The 27,282-nt window shown below is 36.8% G+C and overlaps 1 protein-coding gene across 1 annotated transcript; it reads right to left on the bottom strand.

Annotated features, from left to right (window-relative positions):
• Positions 1-79: 79 nt before the first annotated feature.
• LOC130010651 (cubilin-like) lies at positions 80-26,649 on the bottom strand. The gene is made up of 10 exons (XM_056098421.1): positions 26,549-26,649; positions 12,874-12,916; positions 6,469-6,550; positions 5,790-5,899; positions 5,059-5,325; positions 3,912-4,036; positions 2,939-3,143; positions 2,438-2,586; positions 718-922; positions 80-282 (listed from the first exon to the last, which is right to left on the bottom strand). The coding sequence occupies exons 1-10, from the start codon at positions 26,618-26,620 to the stop codon at positions 80-82; spliced, it is 1,461 nt and encodes a 486-aa protein (XP_055954396.1). The 5' UTR covers positions 26,621-26,649.
• Positions 26,650-27,282: the final 633 nt, after the last annotated feature.

Raw genomic sequence — 27,282 nt, 5'->3', positions numbered from 1 at the left:
AATTGTATAGATTCAAATACAGTGACGATAAGAGACTAAACCACCCCAGCCCGATCCAATATTATACAATCTATCAATTTCAATACAATCTAATACAATTTACCATAAGTGCATCTGTAGTATCCGCCAACGAAAATTGTTCAAACTCTACTGTGATTGGTTGCTTGGGTGTTATATTGGGAACAATTGTCCAATCACAGTTAATGGACGGTGGATACATGTTATTAATAAATCCAGGAGATGTTATATAACCGTCGACATCTTGGATGTTAAAACTACAACCTGAAATATATAAAAATTGTTGTTTATCTTTCATATCTAGGACTTGTTACAGCTTGGATTCTTGTAAAAAGGCCAAATAGTTCAGGCTAAACTGCAATTAATTATAGGCTTTTCAAACCAAATATACTCTTTCCAAACCAAACATGGACTATCCAAACCAAGCATAGACTTTCCTAACCAAATATAGACAGTTCATATCAAGTATAGCCTTTCCAAACCAAATATAGACATTCCAAACCAAATATGGGCTTTCCAAACCAAATAAGGCTTTCCAAACCAAATATAGGCTTACCAAATCAAATATAGACTTTCCATATCAAATATAGGCTTTCCAAACTCGACGGTACAGTATCTATACATGGTATCCAGGTTTGTAAAACACTGGTGTCGACTAGCCACCCGCCCTTTCTTCCTCATAAAATAAACTTTTCTCACCCTTCTTAAATTCGACATTGAAACCTTCTCCTCTGGCGTCATCAGCCCACATGACAACTCTCACATAATTTGAATGGCTGATATAAATTGGTGGTTTCAGGATATCATCATGGTCGGCACCAGAAATTTCAAGCATTTTCTTCTCTACAGTTTTACCATCGTATAATGTCAACCGCCACATGCCCATCAGTTTATAGTTTCTCACCTGAAAACAAATACATAAGAATTCTGGACCACAATATGACAAAAAATGAAATGAAATAAAATTAGGGTTTAACGTCCCACTTTTCTGCACCGAATGAACTAATGAAGAATGGCATATGTCATGCAGTATGTTATGAGAGTAATTGTGCTGGCTACTCCTATAACGAATTCCAGCTGACAAGGGTTCCTTTATGCACACGGGACATCGGCTTTTTGTCCCATCCGAACGATTATACATTGTCCCTTGCCAGCCCTCTGTCCTTAAACCACTGACAAGGGGGAACCACAGGGATCAAATATGGGACCTCCAAGTTAGCGCATAACGATATAACGTATTCACTGAGCCACCGTGGCTCCAGTTTACAATCTAAGTACAAACTTTCTACAAGAAACCAAAAACTGTTCTAATGTAAATATTTTGTAATAGGGATGCAGAGAGAGAGAGATGGGGTTTAACGTCCGCTCGACACAAACTAGGTCATTTCGGGACTAACACATGGTTCAATTTTATTTCAATAATTCGCATGCGCGTAGGGATATTTAGCAGTGGGAGGAAACTGGGGGACCCGGAGAAAACCCACCACGTTGGACAGGCGACCCTACTCCTTGTCACGTACAACCGGGGATTCGAAACCCCAATAGTGATGCAAGTTTAAATGTTATCGGTGTTTTCGTTTTCCATCAGAAGGTTCCATTTAAAGGTGCTTTATGTAAGATTTAGATAAAGGGTAGACAGTTCTCGCTATATTCAAACAATAAATAATGAAAAGGGAATATGTTGAAAATTTCAGTCAACTTACTCCAGTGTAGTCTTGATTATCATTGTTACCATGGTTACGATAATAAACAAAGTCTCGATTATCCATTTTGTAATTAAATTATTAACTTCAATCATATTTAAATACGTTAAAAATCAAATTCATCTGATGCCTAGAGAGTAGATTATGGGCGTGGCATGTGAATAAATGTCTAATTAATAATTTATATAACATTTGAGACCAAACGAAAGACCTGCAATAGACCGATTTAGCTCTTACATAGTGCATCTTTAACTAAGAACAAAAACAATGTCAACTCGAACATTTAATTTACGTTTCATCTTTGTTTCCTTAGACATTTAATAATTTCATTTATGTCTACAAGATTGGTCCAGTGGTCTTAACGAGTGCACTGCGGATCATAAGGTCTATTATTGCGTTATGTGGGTCGCCTGCATAACCTCGTGGGTTTTCTCTGGGTCCTCCCACAGTTAAACCCCCTCACCCTCTCCAAGAAATAAAATGTACGAAGTGTTAGTCCCAAAATGATCGGGTTGGTGTCGAGTTGACGTTGACCCGTCTTTCTAATCCTAACATTATGTAATAGTTGCCTGTGTCCCCTTTACTAGAGTTACTTCCCATTACAATATGAATAAAGATGACTTGCCCCTAAATATGTGTTTACACCGATAACGTGCTGCGCCTAAACCCTAAACAATTTACCTTACAAGATCGTAGAACATATAAAGTTCACTTACTGCAATAGAAATCGCCTCCCCTGTATCAGCCTCTATTAACCAGTCTCTTCGGAACCATCTGGGTGACATAGGGTAAAATGGCGACATAAGTGCTTGCCATGTGGCACTTGCTGTTTTCGTTACAATATCTGTATTTAATTCAGGTACCACTGTATTATATGAAATAGTTAAAATAAAAATGTTCAACATCACCCATTTATTTACCAAAACCATGGAACGTATATACACGGAGAGCCAAAACAAAAACCGAAGTTATATTACATGTATGTATATGTATATTTGTTTCCGGTGACGCAATGCACGTTGGGGTTGGACTGTCGACATGAATCAACGCGTTAACCGAGAAAAACATATCTAGAATAATAGCCGAAAGAGACATGCTATATTTACTAATCAACTCAATATGTCGGCAATCAAACAGAATGAAGGTTATGTTTCCCAGTCCATTTTGTTGAATTACCAATTCGCTGACCCCTCGCAAACAAAGTAAAATAACTATACCTGACGTCCACTGAAGTTTAAACCCTGTTTTTTTAACATCTGAATCTGTAGTAAGTTTGATTATAGCTAAATGGTTAGCTGTGTAGAAGATCTTGTTGCTATGGGAACCAGATAATGTAGCTATCATTGTACTGTTTTTTAAACTGCTAGCTCCTGTCCACACCTCCACCACATCTCGTTTATCTTCTGTATCAACGCTTTCAAACTGTTTATAAAAGTAATTTAATTTATATAATATTTAATTGTCTATAACTGTTTTAAACCATGATTGGCATTGCCTAATATTTTTCTGGGTGCCTCTTTTAATTACCAAATCGCGTCGTCTGACTGTAGGTACATGTCACATTCCTCATGGCTGTTCTGCAGGATGACCGCAACTGCTAACCCTGATCTCGCCCATTCACAGACTGCGCGACATGCTGCATTCCTCATCTCGTGGCTGTTTTGTGGGATAACCTTAACCTAGAACCCTGATCTCGCTAATTCCAAGATATTTGACTGAATTGAGCTGCACATATAGACATGTATTGATATAGTCGTGCAGATAGCAAAATCATGTTCTTACCGTCGAACAAATGCATAAAGATCGCAAACTATCGGACAAATTGGTTGTCGACAGGGTATATTTGTTTGCCGACAGTGAGATTAGCTTTAAGGAGATTGCCTTCTCCCTCAGTTAACCTGGATACTGGATACAATTTTTCTGATGACCATGATAATGTCCAGTAAATCTTAAGAGGGAATTTGTTTCCATGTTTTGAAATGCAAGCATGGCTAAACTCTTAGCGTTATTACGGCTGTGTGATCGCATCCCGCACGTAAAAGCTTAACACAGAAACAGGTATAAATGTGGTAAGTCTTTAGCATGCGTGGTACAAGGCTGCCCTTTCTTCAGACCATCAAAATGATTGATTTTGCGAAAAGATTTGATATCTTTACTAAGAACTATGATAAAATAGTACATTATATTTACCGTAAGTTTCAGTTGATATCCAATCGGTCCAGATATAGTCCATAAACAATTGGCATTATTTTCATACCCAGTTGTTGTTTCTATAGTCCCGGACATACCAGTCTTTAGATATTTACATCTGGTATCTAAAATAAGGTAAAAGAGGAATTGTTTCTGAAGCTGTCTTTGATATATGAAATAAAACCAGGAAGAATTAAAGTATCTGATATTATTTATATAGGGTTCATGAAAGGGGGTTTACCGTCCACTCAACACAAAATATTATTTTGTCGTTTGTGAATGGGCCATTACTATTTGTCATGTAAGGTATGTTTTTCTTTGTTCATTACAATAGATTACACGACTCGTGTACTAAATATAAAATGTTAGTTTTGTCTTACATAATGGATATTAGGTTCGCACCTTTTTTACGGCTAGCTAACAAAAATGAAATGAAATAGGGTTTAACGTCCTACGAACAGTAGGACGTTAAACCCTATTTCATTTCATTTTTGTTAGCTCATATACTGGGCTAATGAAGACGGGCATACGCCATACAGTGTGCTATGAGGGAAATTTACCCGGGTAGCGGCACTATCGCCTACCCTTATGGCTAGCTAACAACATCAATATTGATTGAAATGGACCAATATTGAATTTTGATTCGAGTTTTTAATTTCTAACATTATTGAAAACATAGAGTTAGAATTTATAGCAGGTTTATGTGATCGGGTTTGTTTGTGTGCAGTGCGGTCTCCCTGCATTTATTATTGCTAAGGACGGTAATTATCTAGCAATCCTTCAAAACGCGCAACCGTGTAATACTGTGACAATGAGGTCCCCGGTACGATCCCATTGATGACAGAGACAAGTTGTTCCTTATGATTTCCCGTAGCTGACGCACGTTTATCAAGTAAAATTGTCTAGTTGCTCAGATGGTGCAAAGACCAGAGGTCCCGTGTACATGACGGTGTGCACGTAAAAGAACCATTGACATTTGGAGTATGCATACACTACATGATGTATGTCCGTCTCTATTAGCTCAATTAGTACAGAGCCATAGAAATTTGAGTTTATTAGTTTAATTGTTTAATATAACAGCACCGACTGGTAGACCATACCTACACTTCAACCCGAACAACCAGTACAAAATAAAATAAATAAATACCACAGTTGTTTTCATCAGTAGAGTCTTCACAGTCATTTTCTCCATCACAAACCCATTTGTTACTGATACACTGACCATTAGAACATCTGAAACCATCTGTAATACATGCTGGGGCCTGACAGATAAACGGTAAACTCTCTCGACAGTTTTTAACTTCCCATCTCATTCTTTCATTGGCAGCTACACAATGCCCGAACATGACGTCAGGGGGTGGTTGGTTAAAATCCCATATCCCACCACATTTCTCTTCTTCAAATGTATCATTATCTATAATTATACATACAGAGCACTGTATCAATATCTATAATTATACATACAGAACAGTGTAGCATTATCTATTACTATACATACAGGACAATGTATTATTATCTATAATTATACATACAGAACAATGATTATACATTACTATACGTACAGAGCAATGTAGCATTATCTATACTTATATATACAAAGAGACGTGACAATGTAGCATATCTATAATTACAAATACCGGCAGTATAGTGATCTATAAATAAATATAATTATAAATACGGGCAGTAGAGTGATCTATATATGGAGAGTGCAAGCACCACGATATTATGAACCTTGACTCCATAACAGGACTATCAGTTAAAGAAACCAATTTGTCAACATTCGGAATACACTGAAGATATGCTATGTTCTTGCATTGTTCAATGCGATCTGTGTTCCAGCTAAATATAATACAACATATATAAAACCACAGTACTTACTAGATCTGAGATTTCTAATCCAGAAATGTTTTAATGACTTGGCGGCTGCCCATTCCGAAAATTTTTCGTTTTCAGCACTGTCTTGGACATGCGCTAAATGTCCTCCAATGCTAGAAAATAAAACGCAGATAATGAAACACCCCAACATTTCCTAGATACGTTGTGGAATACCATGTTTAATAGTTTTTAGAAAGTTGCTCGACTAGTACACAATAATGTCTTGTAGTATACTGAAATGGTAACTCAACGTTTGAAAATGTTTGGTGTTCCACAAGGATCAGTCCTTGGCCTTATAATGTTTACATTATATACTACAACATTAAGAGATGGTCTCAAAATATTACTAATATCAATCGAATCCGCCATGTTGTCTAGTAAATTCACCTGATGATATTTGATAGCTGATTTGCCTCTAAAAGTTTTAGGCAAGCTTCAAAAAGTAATAATACTGCTGCAACACTTATTATTAAAGCTAGAAAATACAATCATATTACCTCTGTTAATAATGTAGTATTTAATTTTTACCCCATTTCCTATCAATGATCGGTATGTTATTATACAAACTGATGACACCCCTGTCCCTTCCATCCCCAACCCTGTCCCTTCCATCCCCACCCATTCCCTTTCATCCCCCCCCCCATCTCCTTCCATCCCCACCCTTTCCAAAATGCTCTAGTACCTGTTGCACGTGTCCTCGGCTTCCATCCATTCCACTTTATGTTCTAGAATCATATAACATCTGGCACCATCTATGGTCCATCCTGTAATAATAATTAAAACAGCTCTAGAGTAGTATTAACAACAATACAGACTGTTAAAGATGCATTATGTAAGAGCTACGTTTGTCTATTGTAGGTTTCTTTTCTCCCTTTGAATGTTATATTTACTATTTTTTTTAAAATATAGTAACATGTCAAGTGCATAACCAATTCCCTGTATCATTTTATGGCTCCGATTTTAAGTAGATTATAACATCGCGATATTTAAAAGTTTAACGGCAGAATAGATAGAGGTCCTCTAAACCAAACTGGTATATACATATACTGGTTATGAATTGTTTTACGTAAATAATACCCCTAACCCTAGCCCTAACCCAAAGGTCCGATCAACAAAGGTCTATGTAAGCACTATCTTATACTCTACAAGAATAAAGGTCTAGATGTAGAAGTAAACAAATCCTTGCAATCACAACTAGGTCTTTTACTGGTTAATATTCCAGGTTGCGCAATTATTGAATTTGTCAAACCACCACTCGTACGTACTTAAATATTTTGTTATTAAAGTTTTTTGTCTGCTTTATGAATTTGTTTATCCTATTAAAGATACCTTCCCATTACAAACTGGGTGATTTGGTGATATATTTTGACTAAAAGCATATTCAAACTAATTAATCTGTCAATATTTTACTTCAAATCCTTCTCAATACATTGTATTCGCGAGGGAATACCACTATTAAAAGAAGTCATTCTTGTTTCACACGACTTGGCTGACGCGGTACCTAGCAGCGGGCACGAAGTCGGGGGAGAATTCATTGCATATACGATGTTGTCTTTAATGGCTTAATCAAATTCTCGGATAATCCACTGTTCCCGTCTTTTTCCGTGTTTTTTGTCAGACATAGTCTGTTTTACGTTTAAGTTCACCATCAAGTATATCACCATATACATCAAGCGTTCACTAACGTTGAGAGACCAGACAACCTTCGCGTGCATCCTTTGACGTCACTCGAGCAGACATACTTTATCATGGTGTTGCCGGTTAGGGAAACCATTACATTTTTGTCATGTATGCGCGCCATGCGTGATTTTTCACTCAATCCAATTTCTACTTTCAATATCATACCCAAATTGCGATACGTTTATTGTAAATCACCACTTTTGTAGGAAAGTATCTTTAACCTCCTGTTTGAAAATTAATTAAAATGTTTTAAGGATCTTATTAGCCTTCAAATTAAAAATAAATTAAAATTACCATACATGTTCTAAATTTACCTGTTTGAAGTCAATCGTCTTTTAATGTCCAAGGCCCCATTCCTAGAAAATTCTTAAACATTTAAGTAAACTTACCTTATTTTGTGTTCCCAGAAAATTCTTAAGCATGTTCTTGTGCTTAGATTTAAGTAGACTTTACATTTAAGTAAACTTACCTTATTTTGTGTTCCCAGAAAATTCTTAAGCATGTTCTTGTGCTTAGATTTAAGTAGACTTTACATTTAAGTAAACTTACCTTATTTTGTGTTACCAGAAAATTCTTAAGAACGTTCTTGTGCTTAGATTTTAAGTAGACTTCATTGTAAGCACAAGAACGTTATTATGCGTTCCAAGAAAAAACTTAAGCACAACTTCGTGCTTAAACATAGTCAATCTAAGCACAAGTCCCAAGCAAGGTATACGGCTTGCTTACCAACCCTAAAGTCTGTTTCCACTTCAAACAGATGGCTGACCGTAGAGTTATTCGACACCTTTTGATACCAAAGAGACAATTACAAGACAGAGAAACTCCTTTTCCAGAAGAAATTAAGAATACTATAGAAAATTTCGCTTCTACCCTGAAACCATTTTATTTATTTGCCAATTAGTAAACAATAGGCTACAAACACACGGGCTACTTAAGATCAGGCGCTCTCACAATTATTCAGCTAGCTTGTATGTGTCTGCGTTTTTTTTATCTTGTGGTAAATTTTATATGTGTATAGGGGACATGTCAAATGCATCTAAATCAACCATATATATATATGACATCAATGAAGCAGACGAGAAATTTATGACGTAATTCGCATACCAAAGTTGTTTTTGTGACGTTAAAGAGCATCGTAGCCTCAGATTATGGTAAACTTTACCAGTCACAATGTGCTTAGACTTATACTTGTGCTTACGTAAGAATGGTCTTGAGAATTTTCTAGGGACGGTATTTTTATAAGTTTCTTACGTAAGAAAAAGTGAAGCATGACTTTGTGCTTACTTTAAGAACTTTCTAGGAACAGGGCCCAGATCTCGTTACTAGCATAACACCAAAGGGATACTCATAATCAGTTCATTCCCAATTATTATGTGGATCTTAAGTTCACTTGGTGTTTTTCTAATAGTAGGCTATAAAGCGTCATGCCTATTAATTCCTTTAACCGTTAACCCGTGTCTGCTTGAAAACATGCTCAAGATAATTCTTTGTGTCGAGGTAATTGGGAGAAAAGGTTACTGATGCTGAAAACATTCAAGTGAGATTATGTGAAATACAGAGGTTGGAACAGGTCGTCGCGCCTCGAGTCCGAGTCGAGTCCCAAGTAGCCGCACTTCGGTCCCGAGTCGAGTCCCAAGTCGCCGCACCTCGAACCCGAGTCGAGTCCCAAGTCTTCATAAAGTCCGGGTATCGTTCAAGTCACCAGTTCATCAAACGAGTCAGCAATTATGGAGAACAGGCCCGTAGCCAGCTTTCTGGCGCAGGGGGGGGGGGGGGGGGGCAGCCCCGGCGGTAGGGGGTCCGGGGGGGGGGGTCTCTCTTGCCGGGGGTACGGGGTCTGCCCCCGGAAAATTTGAAAATTGAGTAGCTGTAAACGAGTTTCTAAGTATAGAAATCGACAATTATATGTTCTAAGAACGAACTATTCTGAGTGTTTTTCAAGAAATATATTCAAATCATACATAGGTAATTTATAAATATGGCCGACAACTTTTTGTCAGGGGGGGGGGGGGCAAGATTATTTCCAGGGGGGGGGGGGACTTCGCGCCCCCAGGCCCCCCTTGGCTACGGGCCTGATGAAGAATGGGGTAAGTTTATGCCCCATCGCCGCAATTCGAGTCCTTAGCCCTTTCATGGTCGGGAGTCGACACGACGGACGAGTTCGAGTCAAGTCTCGACGTCACAATAAATATTTCAAGTCGGACTCGAAATGGGAGTTAATATCCTAGATTTTGGCACCAACGAGGCTAATGGAGAGGTGCACGTTGGCTGGCGTGTACCCCGGGCCTCGGTTTTTCGTCCAATATTTGTAAATTAAATTGAAAACTTTTTATTGGAAAAAATACTTTTGTCGTGTATAAAAGGCGATAAAACCACTTATTACACCAATGTACGGGCGATGTAGTGTGGGTTATTTATAGCCCCCCCCCCCTTCTCCTCCTCCTCCACCACCACCCACCCTTCCCCCCTCCTCCTCTTTCTTGTTATGTTTTCATTTCATGTCCTATTTGGTTGTTCTTTTGAAGCAAGTTTATATTAATTTTATCTGTTATGGTTTGTGAATATCACGGATCAGTGGACAAACAGACGTCCATTAGTTAAATCCATGTGATAAATGACATTGTGTGTCATCTTCAGGGCGTTATAAGATGCACGATGTTTATTTGGGTTTAAAAAATCTTATATTTGGGCTTGGTCACAATCTCAAATAACGCTTGAAATTAGCATTACAGTTAAAAGGCGGTTGCACTAGGTAGCCATACACCGTTTAATACTTCAGTGGAGACTGCTATCTATTAAAGTGAACACTGTGATAAAACTGTATTATGACATGTGTTAATTTGTATTTTAACATGCGTTAAATTGTATTATATGATTTCATTTGTATCTATTAATTTGTGTTATGTTGACGTTGTGCGTTAATTTGTGTTATGCTGTATTATATGCGTTAATTTGTATTATAATATGCGTTAATTTGTATCATAATATGCGTTAATTTGTATTATAATATGCGTTATTTTGTATCATAATATGCGTTAATTTGTTTTACTATTGCGTTAATGTGTATAATGATATGACTTAAGTTGAATTATGATGTGCTTTAATTTGTTTCATGATGTGCGTTAATTTGTTTTATGATTTGCGTTAATTTGTTTTATAGTGTGCTTTAATTTGTATTGTATTAATATTACTTAATATATATTATGCTGTGAATTAATTTGTTTTATGGTGTGCGTTAATTTGTAGTAATATTAGTTGATACATATGATGCTGTGCTTTAATTTGCTTTACGGTGTGCGTTAAATTATATTATATGCGTTAATTTGTATTAATATTAGTTAATATATATTATGATGTGCGTTAATTTATATTATATATATGAATTTATATTATATGCGTTAATTTATATTATATGCGTTAATTTGTATTAATATTAGTTAATATATATTATAATGTACTTTAATTTATACTATGATATGGGTTGTTTTGTGTCATGATATGCTTTATTTTGTACAATGACGTTCGTTAATTGGTATTATGATATGCGTTAATATGTATTAATACACGCGTTACATGTAATTATGGTCATGTTAACTTTTGTATACAAAGTCAGTTAAAACCCTGATTAAATAAATGTGTTTTAGGTTGTTTTTTTAAAAGAATTTTGAGATGTTCAACATCTTAAACTAAATGGTGGATTATTCCATAAAACAGGTGCTTGATAATTAAAAGAGCGCTGGCCATAAGAGACTAGTTGAACAGTTTTGGGCTTTAAAAGTAGTTTATCTGATGTACGTAATGTTCGGTCAGGTGTATAAAGTTATAAAAGATCTGACAGGTAAACAGGAGCTAAATTATTTAAACATGTAAGTAAGTAATAAAATCTTAAAATCAGTTCGATATTTAACAGGTAACCATTGTAAATTATTTAAAACAGGAGTTATGTGGTCACATTTCTTAGTTAAAGTAACAAGTCTAGATGCAGTATTCTATACTGTTTGTTATTTATCTAAAAGCTTTAAGGGTACAGAGAACTAAAAGTGAATTAAAGTTATCTAATCGAGCAATGACTAGACAATTTACAGTATGATATGCGTTATTTTGTATTATGATATGTGGTAATGTTGAATATTTCCGTGACGTCTCATGTCGGCATTTTGATATTTTATCGACTAGTGTCATATTCACCCCCCAGGCGAATAAAATTTTAACTATTACAATGACAGAAAGGGAGAAATAGGGTTTACCGCATATGAAATAACACTAACCAAATATTCCTTCCTGCGTACTAACTGTGTGATTTGGTGATATATTTGGACTAAAGCAATATTCGAAATAATTTATCTATGAAAACTTTGCTTCAAATCCACCTCAAAACATTTTAATCTCAAGAAATTAATTCTACAGAGCCTTGTTTGTCACGTGACTTGATTGAGGAGAGGGGTGGGCGTACATTTTCAATTTGTATTTAGTGCTAGTCCCTGTCCATTTGCCATGAATATCAAAGCCTAAGTATCTTTTTTTGTATTATCCTCTGCCAATATTTCCGTCGTGTAATTAAGTCTGTTGCACGCTGAAGTCTCTCAATATTTTCACAACCGCTAGCCAAACAAAGCCCTCTCAGAATCAATCGAATAGACAATGAGCTGACCTGTTATCAGTTAGTGATACCGTGACATTGTCGTCATTTGCGGGCCACATGGGTGTTTTCAGGGAATCAAGTATTTTTCTAGCATGATTGGGTATTTCTACTTTCCATATATATCAAATTTAGCATACTTGTATTGAAAATATCCACCCTATACATACGTTCGTGGGAATGATCTTTAATCGGGAATGGGGAGCGGAGGTTCCTGTGAGTATGTAGACTCGGGGGGGAGGGGGGTCTTAAAGAACGTATTGTTTTAACCAAGTGTTGGGTGCCTTTTGTTTAATTTGGGTCCCTTTATGATGAATTGGTAAGATTGCCACACGCTTAATTTGGGCATAAGCTAAAAACATCAGGAAATACATAATTGCAGGATAGGAAGGATGGGTAGCCGAATGGATAAGCCATGCGCGTTGCATCATAAGATCTGCTATTGCGTCAAGTGGCGTGGTTTCGATTCCCTGTTTGTGCGTGATAAGGAGGGTCGCCTGTCCAACCTCGTGGTTTTACTCCGGGAACCAAAGTTTCCTCCCACTGCTAAAGACCCTACGTGCAAGCGAATTATTGAAATGAAATTGAACCATTTGTTGGTCCCTCTCTTCAGAAAAAAACGTTTAAAGTACCTTTTCAGCCCCCCTCCCACCTTTAGAGTGAAGGGCCATCACGGGGTCAGACTTAAGCTCACGGGCCTCCTGTCCCCAGTTCACCCATGTATTACTAGAAATATATAAAATCACAAATATATATAAAACAACATACCTGTTGGACATGAAAACTTTATTTTTGGTGTTAGACATCTTACCTGAAATAGATGAAAAACAAATAAATAAATTGTTTATAAGGAAAGGTCAGCACCTCGTACCACGGTACACTTGATCCTCCAAGAACTTTAAATCTGACAATAGGAATATTTTTATTTCAGGAAGAACTATTTCGCTTCAGGATAGTGGGGACATGCAGGCCCAAACAGGATAGTGGGGACAAGAAAGCCCAAACAGGATAGTGGAGACAAGCCAGCCCCAACAGGATAGTGGGGACAATAAAGCCCCAACAGGATAGTGGAGACAAGCCAGCCCAAACAGGATAGTGGGGACAATCCAGCCCCAACAGAAGACAGACATACATATTATGGTACTAAACTTTCAGATGGTGGCTCCTAACCAGCAGAAATCATCTCGCAATTAACCTGTATTACATATCCTCCATACCAAACTATATGGTATATGTCTCTCTCCACGAAGCCCGGATGAAGGTAGAGGTAGGATTGGGGTTGGTGTTAAGGTAAGACGTTACACACCATTTTATGTTTATTGTACATTCTCTATTTGTTATCATTGTCTATATGTTGCCAATGAAATGTTTTTTATACATTGTCTATTTGTTACCAATGAAATGCGAATATTTGTAATAACTATTAGTTGGTTCTTAGTTAACAGGAGCCTCGGTGACTCAGTGAGTAAGACGGTGGCACGCTGACCAGGTCACGTGTTCGCTTCTGGTGTTGCACGAGAAAGTTCATCGGGATTGTCCGACGTGGTTTCCCTTTGTCAGTGGTGCATGACGGAGGGGATGACAAGAACAGGTGTCTAGTCGTTCGGATGGGACAAAAAGCACCCCTTTCCGGGCAAACTATCCCTCATAGCCCACTGTATAGCATATGCCTGTCTTCATTTGTCCAGCCAGAGTAGAACAGTAGGATGTTAAATCCCCTTTATTTAATTTTATTTTATTTCCTAGTTTAATATAAAATTATGCTAATATTGACGTCATATCATCAGTTAAAATCTATTTATGTTGTTATTGTGTATCAAATTACAAGTGAGTTGTCTACCACATGGAGGGAATGATATAATACTTTGTTCCCGTAGGCAGTCCTAAATATATTTTACAACATCATTGGGCTGGCTTGGTGAACGATGAAATGTAATGAAATGGGGTTGAACGGCTAACTGTTGCTCGGGCTGGGCTAATGAAGACGGTTATACGCCATATAGTGTGCTATGAGGGGATCTTTTGCTGTTGTTTTTACCCCCGTGCCCACCCATAGTGTCACTGCGCCCCTAATATAAAAGACGGCGTCAAATAGTTATAAAGATAATACTAGTTTGCTGCATCATGTGTTAAATATGACTAACTTTGATCGACCATCTGATCAACGTCTATGTATGTAATGATATTACAAATAAATTGTGCAATATTATTTTAATATCCTGTTTCATCTTATATAAACATCTATTTAAATATATGAATAAGATATATTTTGATCGACCATCTGATCAACGTCTATGTATGTAATGATATTACAAATAAATTGTGCAATATTATTTTAATATCCTGTTTCATCTTATATAAACATCTATTTAAATATATGAATAAGATATATAGATATTAGTACACTTAATCTTTCTTGTATTCTCCATCCAAACGAAACTACACCCCTTCTACGATAATCATCCCCACACAAACGAAACTGCCCCACCTCAGTAGTACTCTAAATCCCATTACATTTCATTCCATTTCCCTTTCAACGCCACCAGCAATACGAAACTATACTATTATTTTAATTCCTTTAACATATAACATTTCTCATTATCGTCCCAATTCCTCAAATAGGGTGAGTAGCAAATGGCGTGGACAACAAATGGTAACAAATGATGTGAGTTACAAACACGGTGGGTAAAAAATGCCGTGAGTAACAAATACAGTGAGTAACAAATGACGTGTATATCAAATGACATGGGTAACGAAATGAAATGGGTTTAACATCCTTCTTCTCTGCCCCGACTACACCTTGGGTAACAAATGCCGTGAGTACCAAATGAGGTGAGAAACAAATGCCGTGAATAACAAATGAAGTAAGTAACAAATGAAGTGAGTAACACATGACGTGGGTAACAATGCATTTTAGATGATAATTATTATTAAGATGTGTCACTGGTGACATATATTTCAAGCATGTACATATGATAATTATTATTCAGACGTGGCCCTGGTAAATTATATATTTTAAGCATGTATATATTGCTGAAAATCAATAAATAAGGGATGTGGTGACAATTGAAACTGAACAGGGACATTTACGTAAATTGACGGACGTGACATATATAAATAAGTGAGACTTATTGCAGACATTTAAATGGGTGAAACCTCCTTTAATCAGCTGCGTATCCATATAAAAGGGCGCAAATTTTTACTCGTGAAATATATAAGTGGGACTGAACGCGGGTCTTTAAATGGATTGACCCCAGTTTACGTTGCCGCATATCTACATGTATATGGATACAATAGGGCGTGAACTTATTGACGTGATATACATAAATAAGTGAAACTGAACGCTGCTCTTTAAATGGGCGAAACCCCCTTAAATAGCTGTGTATCTATAGGTAAATAAAAGGGCGTGAACTGACGGGCGTGAAATAGATAAATAAAGTTTTGTATAGTGTACATAGTTTGATATGCTCTGTCACTACCGATGGATAGTCGTCTAAGTATATAAACAATTAAATCTTCTTCACGACATTACTGACCTATTTTACTGTGACGATATTGACCAAGTATTCAATATACAGCTCATAAAACTACAAATATTTATAGGGTATAGGGAGGCAGGCCATAAACCGCTAGAGGGTTCTATTTGATCTTCAAGTGGTTTCATAGGCGTTATTAGCATCAATATCTTTGATACAAAGCTTTTTATTATGTTTAAACCCCTTCATGTCTATCCTGGGTAATTACAAATTTCTGATTTATAACAAATATAGAATAAGTAATAGGTCTGATATCCAATTTATTTCTAAGTTTATAATTCATAGTAATGCTGAATAAAGAGACTATCCAATTATCCAGACTTAATGTATATGTATATTATTATTCATAGCTTTATAGAGGACGCAATACTGAATGAATAGGCTATAGATTCAATTGTCCAGACCTAATATATTTCATTTTGTTAGTCGTGTGTCATCTTTAATTAAGTTTCACGTTGAGTTATAATGATGCTATATAAACGTTTCTATCCATGGCGGCCCCTTACAGGTAATCTATATTAAAGGAGGCCAGTCTCTAACTCAGTAGCATTCACAGTCTTCGATATTGGAAACACGACTTATTGGTCAATTTAAATCAACATTTATTTTGTTATCTTAGCGTAAAAAGATGGGATTATATGATATCCAATACTTAAGACAAAATGAAAATTTTAAAATTGGCACAGGAATTGTGTGCCAGAATGCTTTCGAGTGCCATTTGTAATGGAACGACTCGATGAACAAGGCTAAACATATCCCACGGGAGAATAATACCGGTGTAGACTGGAATAACGAGACGCCAAAGACGGCAATTCAATTTGGACTCTTCGCGTTTTTCGCCGGATATAACTGATTAGAAATTAAGGTAAAATGAGTTATAATACACATTATAATATGCGATGCAATCCATTTATGTTCATTTCTATATGCCAAAAAAATAGATATTTTGCTCCTTTAAACAGGTGATCTAAAGGTCTGGTTACGTTTTGGACTGGGAATAAAATTAAACCATGTATTAGCGCCGAAGTTACCTAGTTTTTGTCCATTTCTTCCTCTCGTTGTTTTTCTTTTGTGTTTTTTTTTGTTTTTTTTTTTTGTTTTATTTTTTGTTTTTGTTGTTGTTGTTGTTGTTGTAATTTCTGGATATTTATTAATATCTACAAGATGATTTTAGGGGATTTCTTTCAAAAACAACTTGTCATGGGTAATTAATTTGCAATATGATCTCCGGTTCAAATTTCATCTACACCTTCTGTAATTTGAGTAGAATTATACAATTATCACGTGGTCTAAAAAAACTAAGTATAAACTAGGTCGCACATTAAAGATGCATTATATAAGATTTAGATAAAGAACTGATCGTTCTTGCTATAACGTTCGTCAGTGATAAACGCGCAACTTTAACCTTCTAGAATATAAGTGCAGTTTTCATCTTTTTGAATACATTAATAGAAGTTAACTGAATTGAGGAGTTCACAAAGGCAGTGGGTTTTTTTCTATAATTTTAACTCCGGTACTATTTCAGTAACGTACCTCTACCAGTATTTATGGGGCCTAGCCATGACCTCACACCAAATTTCAGCCGAATCTGCCAATAACTTTTTATTTTACCGTAGTTTAGCTTATATTACGAGAAAGTTTATCTGATTTTGACGCCATTTTGTTTGTTGGCTATTTAGACTCGAATAACAAGACAGGGTTCGGGTTAGGGCTAGCCCTGTCTACATCTTGAGACTATGATGAAATCTACAGGTCCTAGCCCTTACCCTAACCCTTATCTTAACCCACAAACCACATATGACGTCATTCGAGCCTAAATAGTCAACAAACAAAATGGCGTCAAAATCGGATAAACTTATCTCTTATAGAAGCTAAACTACGGTAAAATAAAAAGTGATTGACCGATTCGGCTGAAATTTGGTGTGAGGTCATGGCTAGTCCCCATGAACGCCCCCTGAAAATTTCAAGTCTCTACGATCACAGGTACTGGTAGAGGTACGTTACTGAAATAGTACCTTTAACTCCACCTAGAATGATATAGCTAGAGAATAATAATGAACAACGTTTGTATTCTCTGCGTTAGCTTTGGGATTATAATTATCCAAGAAAAGAAAGAAAATCGTGGAGGTATTTTTTTAATAGCGTGGTTGTTATTAATATACAAGTCTCGGTTCACAAGCCACACTGGATTTAACCCGAAGCGATAGGTTAAAGTAATTGGTAATTTACGTCAATGGAATACACCCAAAACTTTGAAAATAAGAGACGAAATTAAAAAATAATAACACACATTTATGAATGAATGGTTTTAAGATTTACTTGATATCGAAATTTATCTAATTTAATGACGTCACCACACCTGTCTATATGTACCTAATTAGTATTTATAATGTGTCAACACCTTACACGGACAGTTGGAGGATTGGAATGGCCTAGTGTTTTAGGATATCATGCTGGTCATTATCGTTCGGCTGCTACAGGTTTAACGTCCACTCGACACAAATTAGCTCATTTCGGGAGTAACAATTTTATTTCAATAATTCGCTTGCGAATATGGGTATTTAGCACTAGGAGGAACACTGGGGATCCAGAGAAAACCCACGAGGTTGGACAGGCGACAATACTCCTTGTCACGTACAACCGGGGAATCGAAGCCATGCCAGTTGACAAAATGGCAGACCTTATGATACAACGAGCACGCGCTAACCATTCGGGCATCCAACCCTCAAATTTTCTACCGCTCTCTACTTCAGTCAGTAACAATAATCACTTTCCTCTATTTGCGTCACTTCCGGATGCTCTAAGTCTTTCGTAAAAATCTGCCGTAGCAAAGAGCTCTAAGTTAAAATTAAATTCGGAATGTGTTTAGCAAGTTCTATTACATTATTTAAAATAAACTTTAGTTAAATTGACGTATCGCGCAACTCAGTCTAGATAGCGACAATATTCTGAGTAGATTTTGATCAGTGCATCTAGATACAGCGAGGGCTATATTTATATTTACTTTAAAGGCATCCTTGATAATATGGTCATTAATAAAGAATTCAGTTACACATAGATGAAATGAAATTGGGTTTAAAGTCCTACTGTTCTGCACCAGCATAATTCCTCCTCGCCCCACCTTAGACCCGGTCTCCTCCCCCAACACAAAACAGATTCAAAGCACAGAATTTAAATGATTACCGCGTGACCAATTCCCCATTTACCCTCACCCCTTCTACCCCAGCCCCAGATCTACCTCCACCCCAGTTCTACCGCCACCTTTTCTATCGTCGGCCGTTCTACCGCCACCCCTTTACCCAAACATCAGTTCTACTCCACCACTGGCCTAACACAGACCAAATTTAAAACCTGATAAATGCACTTTAAACATTCCACCAAGATTTCAATAGAGCATGGACAAAGACATTATGATCGAGAATATAAATTTAATCACCGTGAACCCGTCATTCAGTAGACGGGAATAAAAGCAATGGTGAATGAAGGAAAAATGAAATCGTTAAAAGACATGTAGCAGTCATTTTTTCGTAACGTTTCTCCTTATGATGTATTTATACGGGTTATACAAGCTATAATTATTTTTATTTCATAGTCCAAATAACGACATGTCCATCGGGGATTGTTTAATGGATTCTGAAGCACTGGGGTGTAGAGGTAGGAATAAGACGGAAACTGGGGGGGGGGGTCAACCCGGGGGGGGGGGAAGGGTGGAGCTCAGGTGGGAGCTGGGGTGAGAGTGTGTGTGTGGGGTGGGGGTGGGGGTTGTGGTGATCGTTGTTTACCCCGGGCACGATGTATTTCAGCATGTCTTTGAATAAAATCTGACGTATACATTCCCTACCCTGGTATTCACCCACTGCTGTTGTTGCTTTTACAGTGGGTTAATTTCTTTTAACAGTGGGGCATTTACTATAATAAATCTACATTCCCTTACTTGACAACATCATCGGTATTCACTCACTTTTTAAAATTATTTTTCATAACGCAATGGGTGCAATTTCTTTCAGCAGTGGACATTTACTAGTACAATAAATGCCCGGATGATTATCAAATAAAATGAAATGAAATGGGGTTTAACGTTCTACTGTTTTGCTCCTGACTGGGCTAATGAAGACGGCATACGCCATACAGTGTGCTATGAGGTAAATTTTGCGCGGACAGCGGCACTATGGCCTAATCTTATATCGACTTCCAACTGTCAAGGGATCTTTTACCTGCATGTCAATGTATACACGTTACCTCGGTTTTTCGTCCCATCCGAAAGACTAGACAGCTGTCCTTGTCTGGCCCTCCGTCCTGCACCTCTGACAAGGGGAAACTACGTCGGAAAATTCAGATGAACATTCTTTGGCCAATGCAGGGATCGAACACGTGACATCCAGGCCATCGAGCCAACGTCTTACCCACTTAGCCACCGTGGCTCCGATTATTAAATATGGCCTGACATAGAAAAGTGTAACAGATGTTCGGTAGATAATGGGATGGTGTATTATGTCGTCACTCTGTCAGACTGTCTGTCCGTCGGTCTCTCAACAATTGACTTATGAGCGCGATAGAGTTTACAGTCTTTTACGGATTGTTTTCAAATTTGTTATGACGCATTGTGTTATCTCGATATGTAGTATTAGGTCTTCATTAGCCCAGTATAGGAACAACACCGTAGGACGTTAAACCCCATTTCATTTTATTTTATTTTCTTTGTTTCACAATGACGTTATAAAGTACTATTTCTTTTGGTGGATGATCATTTTAAAGATTAGCGCCGTCCTTTGTCGTTTTAAACATAAACTATTCAATATTCAGTCACACCCATTTTCTATTACATTGTCATCGCTTAGGCTAATATCAGTTTACATACTGTGTAGCCATTACAAGTTTTGTCCTTATTATGTTTTGCTATTTCAGGGCTAATAAACGCAAGTCTAACAACAACGCTAAAACATACAGAAGACATTCCCCGTGGTCGTTGTATCACAGCTCCTAACCCTAACCCTTATGTACTATCTTGTATGTAATACGGGCAACCTTCAGGTGTATTGGTGTGTGTGTGTGTGAGGGAGAGGGAGAGAGAGAGAGGGAGGGGGGGTAACCACTAGGACATTTTGAGACCAACATATAGTTAATTTAATTTCAATAATTCGAAAGCGCATAGGGGTCTTTAGCGATGGAAGTAAACCGAAGAACCCGGAGAAAACCAACGAAGCTGGACAGGCGACCCTACACCTTGTCACGTACAAGCGGGTATGCGAACCACGCCGCTTGACTCAATGACAGACCTTCTGATCAAACGAGCACGAATTAACTATTCGGCCATTCAACTTCCAGTAGGAGATGTTGAATTCATACCTAGGTAAAGACAGTTTCGTCCTTAGTTTTTTTTTAACTACTTCATGTCTAAAGACGAGGCTAAAATCAAAAAGAACACATTCCCCATGATCGTTGTGTCATAATAGTAATAAAGTTAAACATACATTGTACAAGAGTTAAATCTGCCTATTTGTAGGTCTTTCTTTATGTCTGTAATGTTATATAAACTATTAATTAGACATTTATTAACAAAACAAAACCATAATCAACTCTCGATGGCATCGGATACTTGAGATTGTATCTAGATTAGAACAGTTTGCCATTTAAAAATTTAATTTAAAAATGGAAAAGCGAGGCTAAATCTCGAATATACCAGTGCCCTGGTTACCACAATGCACGCATCTTGTCAAAACTACAAAGAGTGATAACTTGGCTCAGAATGAAGTAATTTGAATGAAATTTACAATATTTTCATTTTACATTATCTTTTTTTTCACTATTACAGCAAGGATGGTCAGCTCTTTATCTAAATCTTACATAATGTATCTTTAAATGAGAATTGTTATCGAGTGTTCTAGAAACTTGTATGTATACACTGCTCATACGTACACGATACCTGTAACACGTGTTGGTTTAGGTGAAGATACTCAGATGGATTGGGTCTCTGAGTCACGAGGCGTTGTTTTGACCTAAAGGAGTATCATCGTCCCCTGCCCAACGTCGTGCATTTTCTTCAGATTCTCGCGAAAGAGAAGTTTCGAAATAAAATTGTTTTATATCTTAGTCCAAAAATAACCTAGTGTGTGTGTTTGTGTCGATTGGACGTTAAACTCCATTCTATATCTATCTCATATTTTTATTTAGGCGCTAGAAGTGCAAACTTGAAGATAACCAAGCAGAGAAAAATTTCCACTCCAGATATTTCACCATAAACCCTGTAATCTTATATCGTGTAAGTTTTATATATGACGTTTACGCATGACTTGTTATGAATAGACTTCTCGGGATAAAAATGTCCTCCCATAACTTGAACAGATGAAATGAATAATATCCATGGTCCAGTGCACAACGCACCACATAAATAAAAGCTGAAGAAAAAGAGCACATTAACATCCTACTTTTCTGCACCAACCGGGCTAATAAAGACAAACACATGCAACACAGGGTAAATTTGCCTGACCAGTGGCGGTTCTGCCTATTCTTCGTCGAATTTGAACTGTTAAGGGTTCTTTTACGTGCACACCAACGTGTACAAGAGGTCGCGGGTTTTCGGTTGATCAGAACGATTAGATATGAAAAAATGAAATGAAATGGGGTTTAACGTCCTACTGTTCTGCTCCTAACCTGGGCTAATGAAGACGGGCATACGCCATACAGTGTGCTATGAGGGAAATTTTGCCCGGGCAGCGGCACTATCGCCTACTCTTATATCGAATTCCAACTGCCAAGGGATCTTTTACGTGCATTCCAATGTATACACGGGACCTCGGTTTTTCGTCTCATGCGAAAGACTAGACAGCTGTCCTTGTCAGGCCCTCCATCCTGCATCACTGACAAGGGGGAACCACGCCGGAAAATCTGGATGAACTTTCTCGGCGCCTTACCCACTTAGCCACGTGGTCCCCCCGATTAGATATTGTTCCTACACCACTGATAGGGGGAAACAGGCCGGATGACATAGGGGTACTTACTCGGCCAACACTGGGAACGAACTTGCCACCTCCTGGTTAGTAGGTCAGCGTATATCTTATTCTTCTATTAGTGTTTAAGGCCTGCTTCCACCGATACTGATATCACAGACAAGTTGTCTTATTGCATTGTCCTTAGCGTACGGAGTACCTGGATTAAACCCATGTGCTTTTCAAGACGTTTATAAATATTATGAATTCTGTAGAAATTGTAGCGATTATAGCGATTGGAAATTTTGTCTAATAAAAACATTGTAGCAATAAGAACCCTGTAGGGATTATAAAATTTACTCTACTTAGTCGAAATTTTAACCGTGTCGCAATTACAATATTACCCTACTACAATATAACCTTGTAGCGATTATAACCTTGTAGCGATTATAACAATTAGTCTATTACAAGAAGTAATTATTAATTTTACTTTATTAAAACAGTGTAGAAATTGGTATTGGTTATATTCAACTTGATGTATACTGTTCACCGGTGTTTAATCTATTGATAATAACAAGGAGTTTGTTTTATCACCAAGTTAAACATATAGATAATTTATTTTAAGAATTCCCTTGCACGTAGGTGGGGAAGGAAACCAGAGGACCCTGAGAAAACACACGAGGTTTGGCAGGCGACCCTACTCCTTGTTCAGTACAAGCTTATAACGCCACTTTACTCAACGACATACCTTTTAATGTAAAGCGGAGACTACTTAACGACCCCCCGACCTCCTCCGCTGAACTCGAAAGGTGAAGGGTTTAATGACAAAAAACAAAAAGGGTGCAGATCTATGACCGGACTGTGTTATCTTTGTAAATAATTCTTTTGCGTAGGGTTGGGAGGTTTGTTTTGGCGCCGGGGGAGGCGGTGTCTTTGCGTGCGCGGCTATATGTACACAGTAGGGTAAGGAATTGATCTCCTATTCAATTTAGTCTCGTATGTCCTGATCCGTTGATTAAAGCGGTTTAGCCGAGGTATAAGACGATTGAAATCTCCCCGTTAACTATTTAGAATACAGCTTCTTGTGAAGATATTTTATGAAAGGAATTCTTTAAATTGTTTTGTTGTCAGCACAATGAAGTGTCACTACAAGTATAAATCCTACCATGGTGTAATGAAAGTTCAGCTCTCACTGAACTATTTATCATACAATATTATTCATATTTTACGATCTAGTTCTCTTCCTGGTTTCAAGGTGACATTGTATCCTATTTACAAATACCAATAAACTATACTAGGTTGGTACGGTTTTTTGGGGTTTTTTTTTGTTTGTTGCAATTCTAAACAAGACTAGGCCATAGTGCCGCTGCCCGGGCAAAATATTCCTCATAGCCTACTGTATGGCGTTTGCCTATCTTCATTTGTCAAGCCTAATCGCACTTTGTATGGCGTAGGCCCTTCTCCATTAGCCCAGTAGCAGAACAGAAGGACGTTAAACCCCATTCCATTTTATTTTACAGTAGTATTGTATGTGAGTGCGTGCTTAACCCGATGTTGCCCTATTTAGTGTGTAATTGATATGCTTGTGACTGCTTTGACTAATATAATTAACAACAATTTTATATGTCTATGTAAGATCAAAATTAAAGCTTTAGTTCTTAATTTATAGTCATTAATTCTTATTTCTAGTCCTTTTTCGACATTTGTTGTCGCGTTAAAATTAATATTTGTACACTAAAATTAATATTTGTATACTAAAATTAATATTTGTATACTTAAATCAATATTTGTTTTTACAAATCAGACATTTGTCATATCAAATGTTTTAATTGGATCGTTGTTAGATGAATTTAGAGAATTGTTGTTTTTGACAATAGTTTTGCAAGATTTGTATTTAGATATTTGTTGTTTGAAATTTGTTGTTTGAGATTTAAATTTGGTTTTAAGTTGCTAATAAAATGTACTTGTATTTTTTTAAATTTTTTTCTTGGGGGGGGGGGGGGGTGATTTTTAAAAAGAAAATTGAAATACTATTAAATTAAACACAGGTATTTACAAATCTGATATGACAAATGTCTGATTTGTAAAACAAATATTGATTTGAAGATACAAATGTTAATTTTAGTGTGAAAATGTCGAAATACGACAACAAATGAAGAAATATGAATTAAGAATTATATGAATTTAGAACTCCGAATAAAAGAGCTGTTTGGGCTGCCATATATTTCGTTTCTCAGTAATATATTTTTCGTTCCAAATTTTGGTTTGGTTATGTAAAGTCCACATAGAAAATCTGACCAACTATTATCTTAATTATGACTGTCTAACAAAATGGACGTGGTGTTATGTAATTACCGAGTCTTACACTGCCCCCCCCCCCTCCCATATTTTACACACTAGACCATTATTCCGCTCAATTTCATTCAGGCTCATTATTTTATATTTGTTTTGTACTATTGTTTATGTATTAAACTTAAAGATTTGAATAATAAAATGGCGACAATAAATTTATGGCTCCGGGTTTTACCACATGGAGATTTAATTATTTCCTTGTTCATTGAATCATTCCCTGGTCTCGTTTTTAGATTCATCTACATGGTTTGTACATAATTCAAGGCATATTGTCAAGTCTATTTAGTAAAAGTGCAAATTGCATGAAATAAAAATAAAGCCAGAGTAAATTCTAGTTAGAATTAGAGTGACCATTAATAGAGGGTTTTTAACTGGATTGAGGTTGTTTGCTCTGAAGGTTTGCTTTCTGAAATCCAAGTTTAGAGTACGTTTATTTTTGAGCGAGAGCGTTTGTTCAACCCTTTGAAAGCTACAAAATATATTGATAGTTAAGACACCACTATTACAGTGATAAGTTGGACGATTTTCCCAACATCTACAATATTATAACAGTACAGTAAAGCCATACTCATAACTTTAATACTTACAAAATATGTGGGATTTTTACATAGATTTTGTCATTTGAATTTTCAATTTCAATGTCAAAACTTTTCTAGTTGTTGAATTCCCGTGTACACGCTCGCGTACAGGTAAAAAAGGGACCCCTGGCATTTATAATTCGGGGCTGCCCTGACAAACTTGTCTTTATAGCGCATTGCACGACATGTACCCTTCATTATAACAGTAGGACGTTTGTCATTTCTGGGTATGTTGCTACTGTATTTCACTATCGTTTGTTTTCATCTGTACTCACTTTATATATTAATAAATCTAACCCTAACCCTAACCCTTTCACTTTATATATTAATCAATCTTTCATTCAACTTTTATTTCTAATAAAAAGTGTCAAACTTTACCAAACATTTTTGGTATGTGGACAGATTGATATCTAGTCCCACATGTATTTTCATAGTAAAACGGTCGAATATCATTCAATCTAAGATGTCGGGGACCGCGCGTTGACAATAGAAAAGATTATAAACTGAACTTGAGTTTACCCCAACTTAATACAACCTTCACGTGAAATTATACTATAACTTTAGTGCAGTGAAGCGAAACTTTGTACTAAATCGGCGTCCCTATACAGTTTGCTACTATACGTATTCAAACGTTTTATTGAATTTTTAAAATGATACTAAAAAAAATCTCATTTACTTTTTGCAATAGGATAAAACTTATTTAAAAAAGAACTTAAAAGGAACAATACATACGTGATAAGATAATTTTAGTATATAATATTATATTAGTTTTATATAATGTTTATATTTGATTAAAAACAAGGAACTTACTAATTAAACACACTTATATGGATATACTACTTCTGAATTTATTAACATGCTACGTTTCGATACACATACAGATATCGTTATCAAGCAAATAATCATATTTAACACAAATGTGGTGCAATATATAGTTAACAAATTGGAAACCATGTAACAGATTAATCATTAATTAAGAATAAATAAGGTGAGAGAAGTAATAATATGGATAAACAATTACAAAGGGATTAACAAGATGAAAGGAACTTACTGTTGCCAATAAGATGAAACTTATTAATAAGGTCTGCAATAAATCCCTCATGTTGTAAAATATCACCCGCATCCCAACATATCTCCTTGGGATGTAAACCCGAAGAGTACGCAATCCTTCAATAACTTGTAAAACAATGCGCATGCGCCTCCGGGAGGGGATGTAACAGACGACACCCATGGTTAAAGACTGTCACGTGACAGGTGTCTATAATAGAAAGGGGTTTGGATGTAATGAGATATGTGTATATAGGGGATAATGTATAACTATATTTATAGATATATCATGTGGAGAATGTAAAGCGGTTTTAGATCAGGTGTAATATAATCTATATCCTGATCTACTACTTTACTTGTTTATAGACCCAATTCTTGGCTCAACCATTTTATATAATCCCGTTTTAACTTCTAGTATGACACGATGTGATGTCTGTCGTGTAAGGGGGGCCACGGTGGCGCAGTGACCTAGGTGCTGACACTGTAACTAAGAGGTCACGAGTTCGATCCTGTTATTGCTCGATACAGTACCACGGGATTTTCCGTCGTGGATTCCCCTTGTTATGGACATCGTCTAGTCGTTCGGATGGGACGAAAATCCGTGGTCCTATAGTTTCACACACACGCGTTAAACCACTACCCCCCCACCCCAACACACACACACACACACACACACACACAAACCCACACACCCATGTGGATTAAGAGGTGAGAAATTTGATATTCACACGAAAAATG

The sequence above is a fragment of the Patella vulgata genome, chromosome 2 (assembly GCF_932274485.2).
Source record: "Patella vulgata chromosome 2, xgPatVulg1.2, whole genome shotgun sequence".
NCBI lineage: Eukaryota > Metazoa > Mollusca > Gastropoda > Patellidae > Patella > Patella vulgata.
The sequence above is the reverse complement of the archived record's forward strand: the minus strand, read 5'-3'. Positions and strand labels throughout refer to the sequence as shown.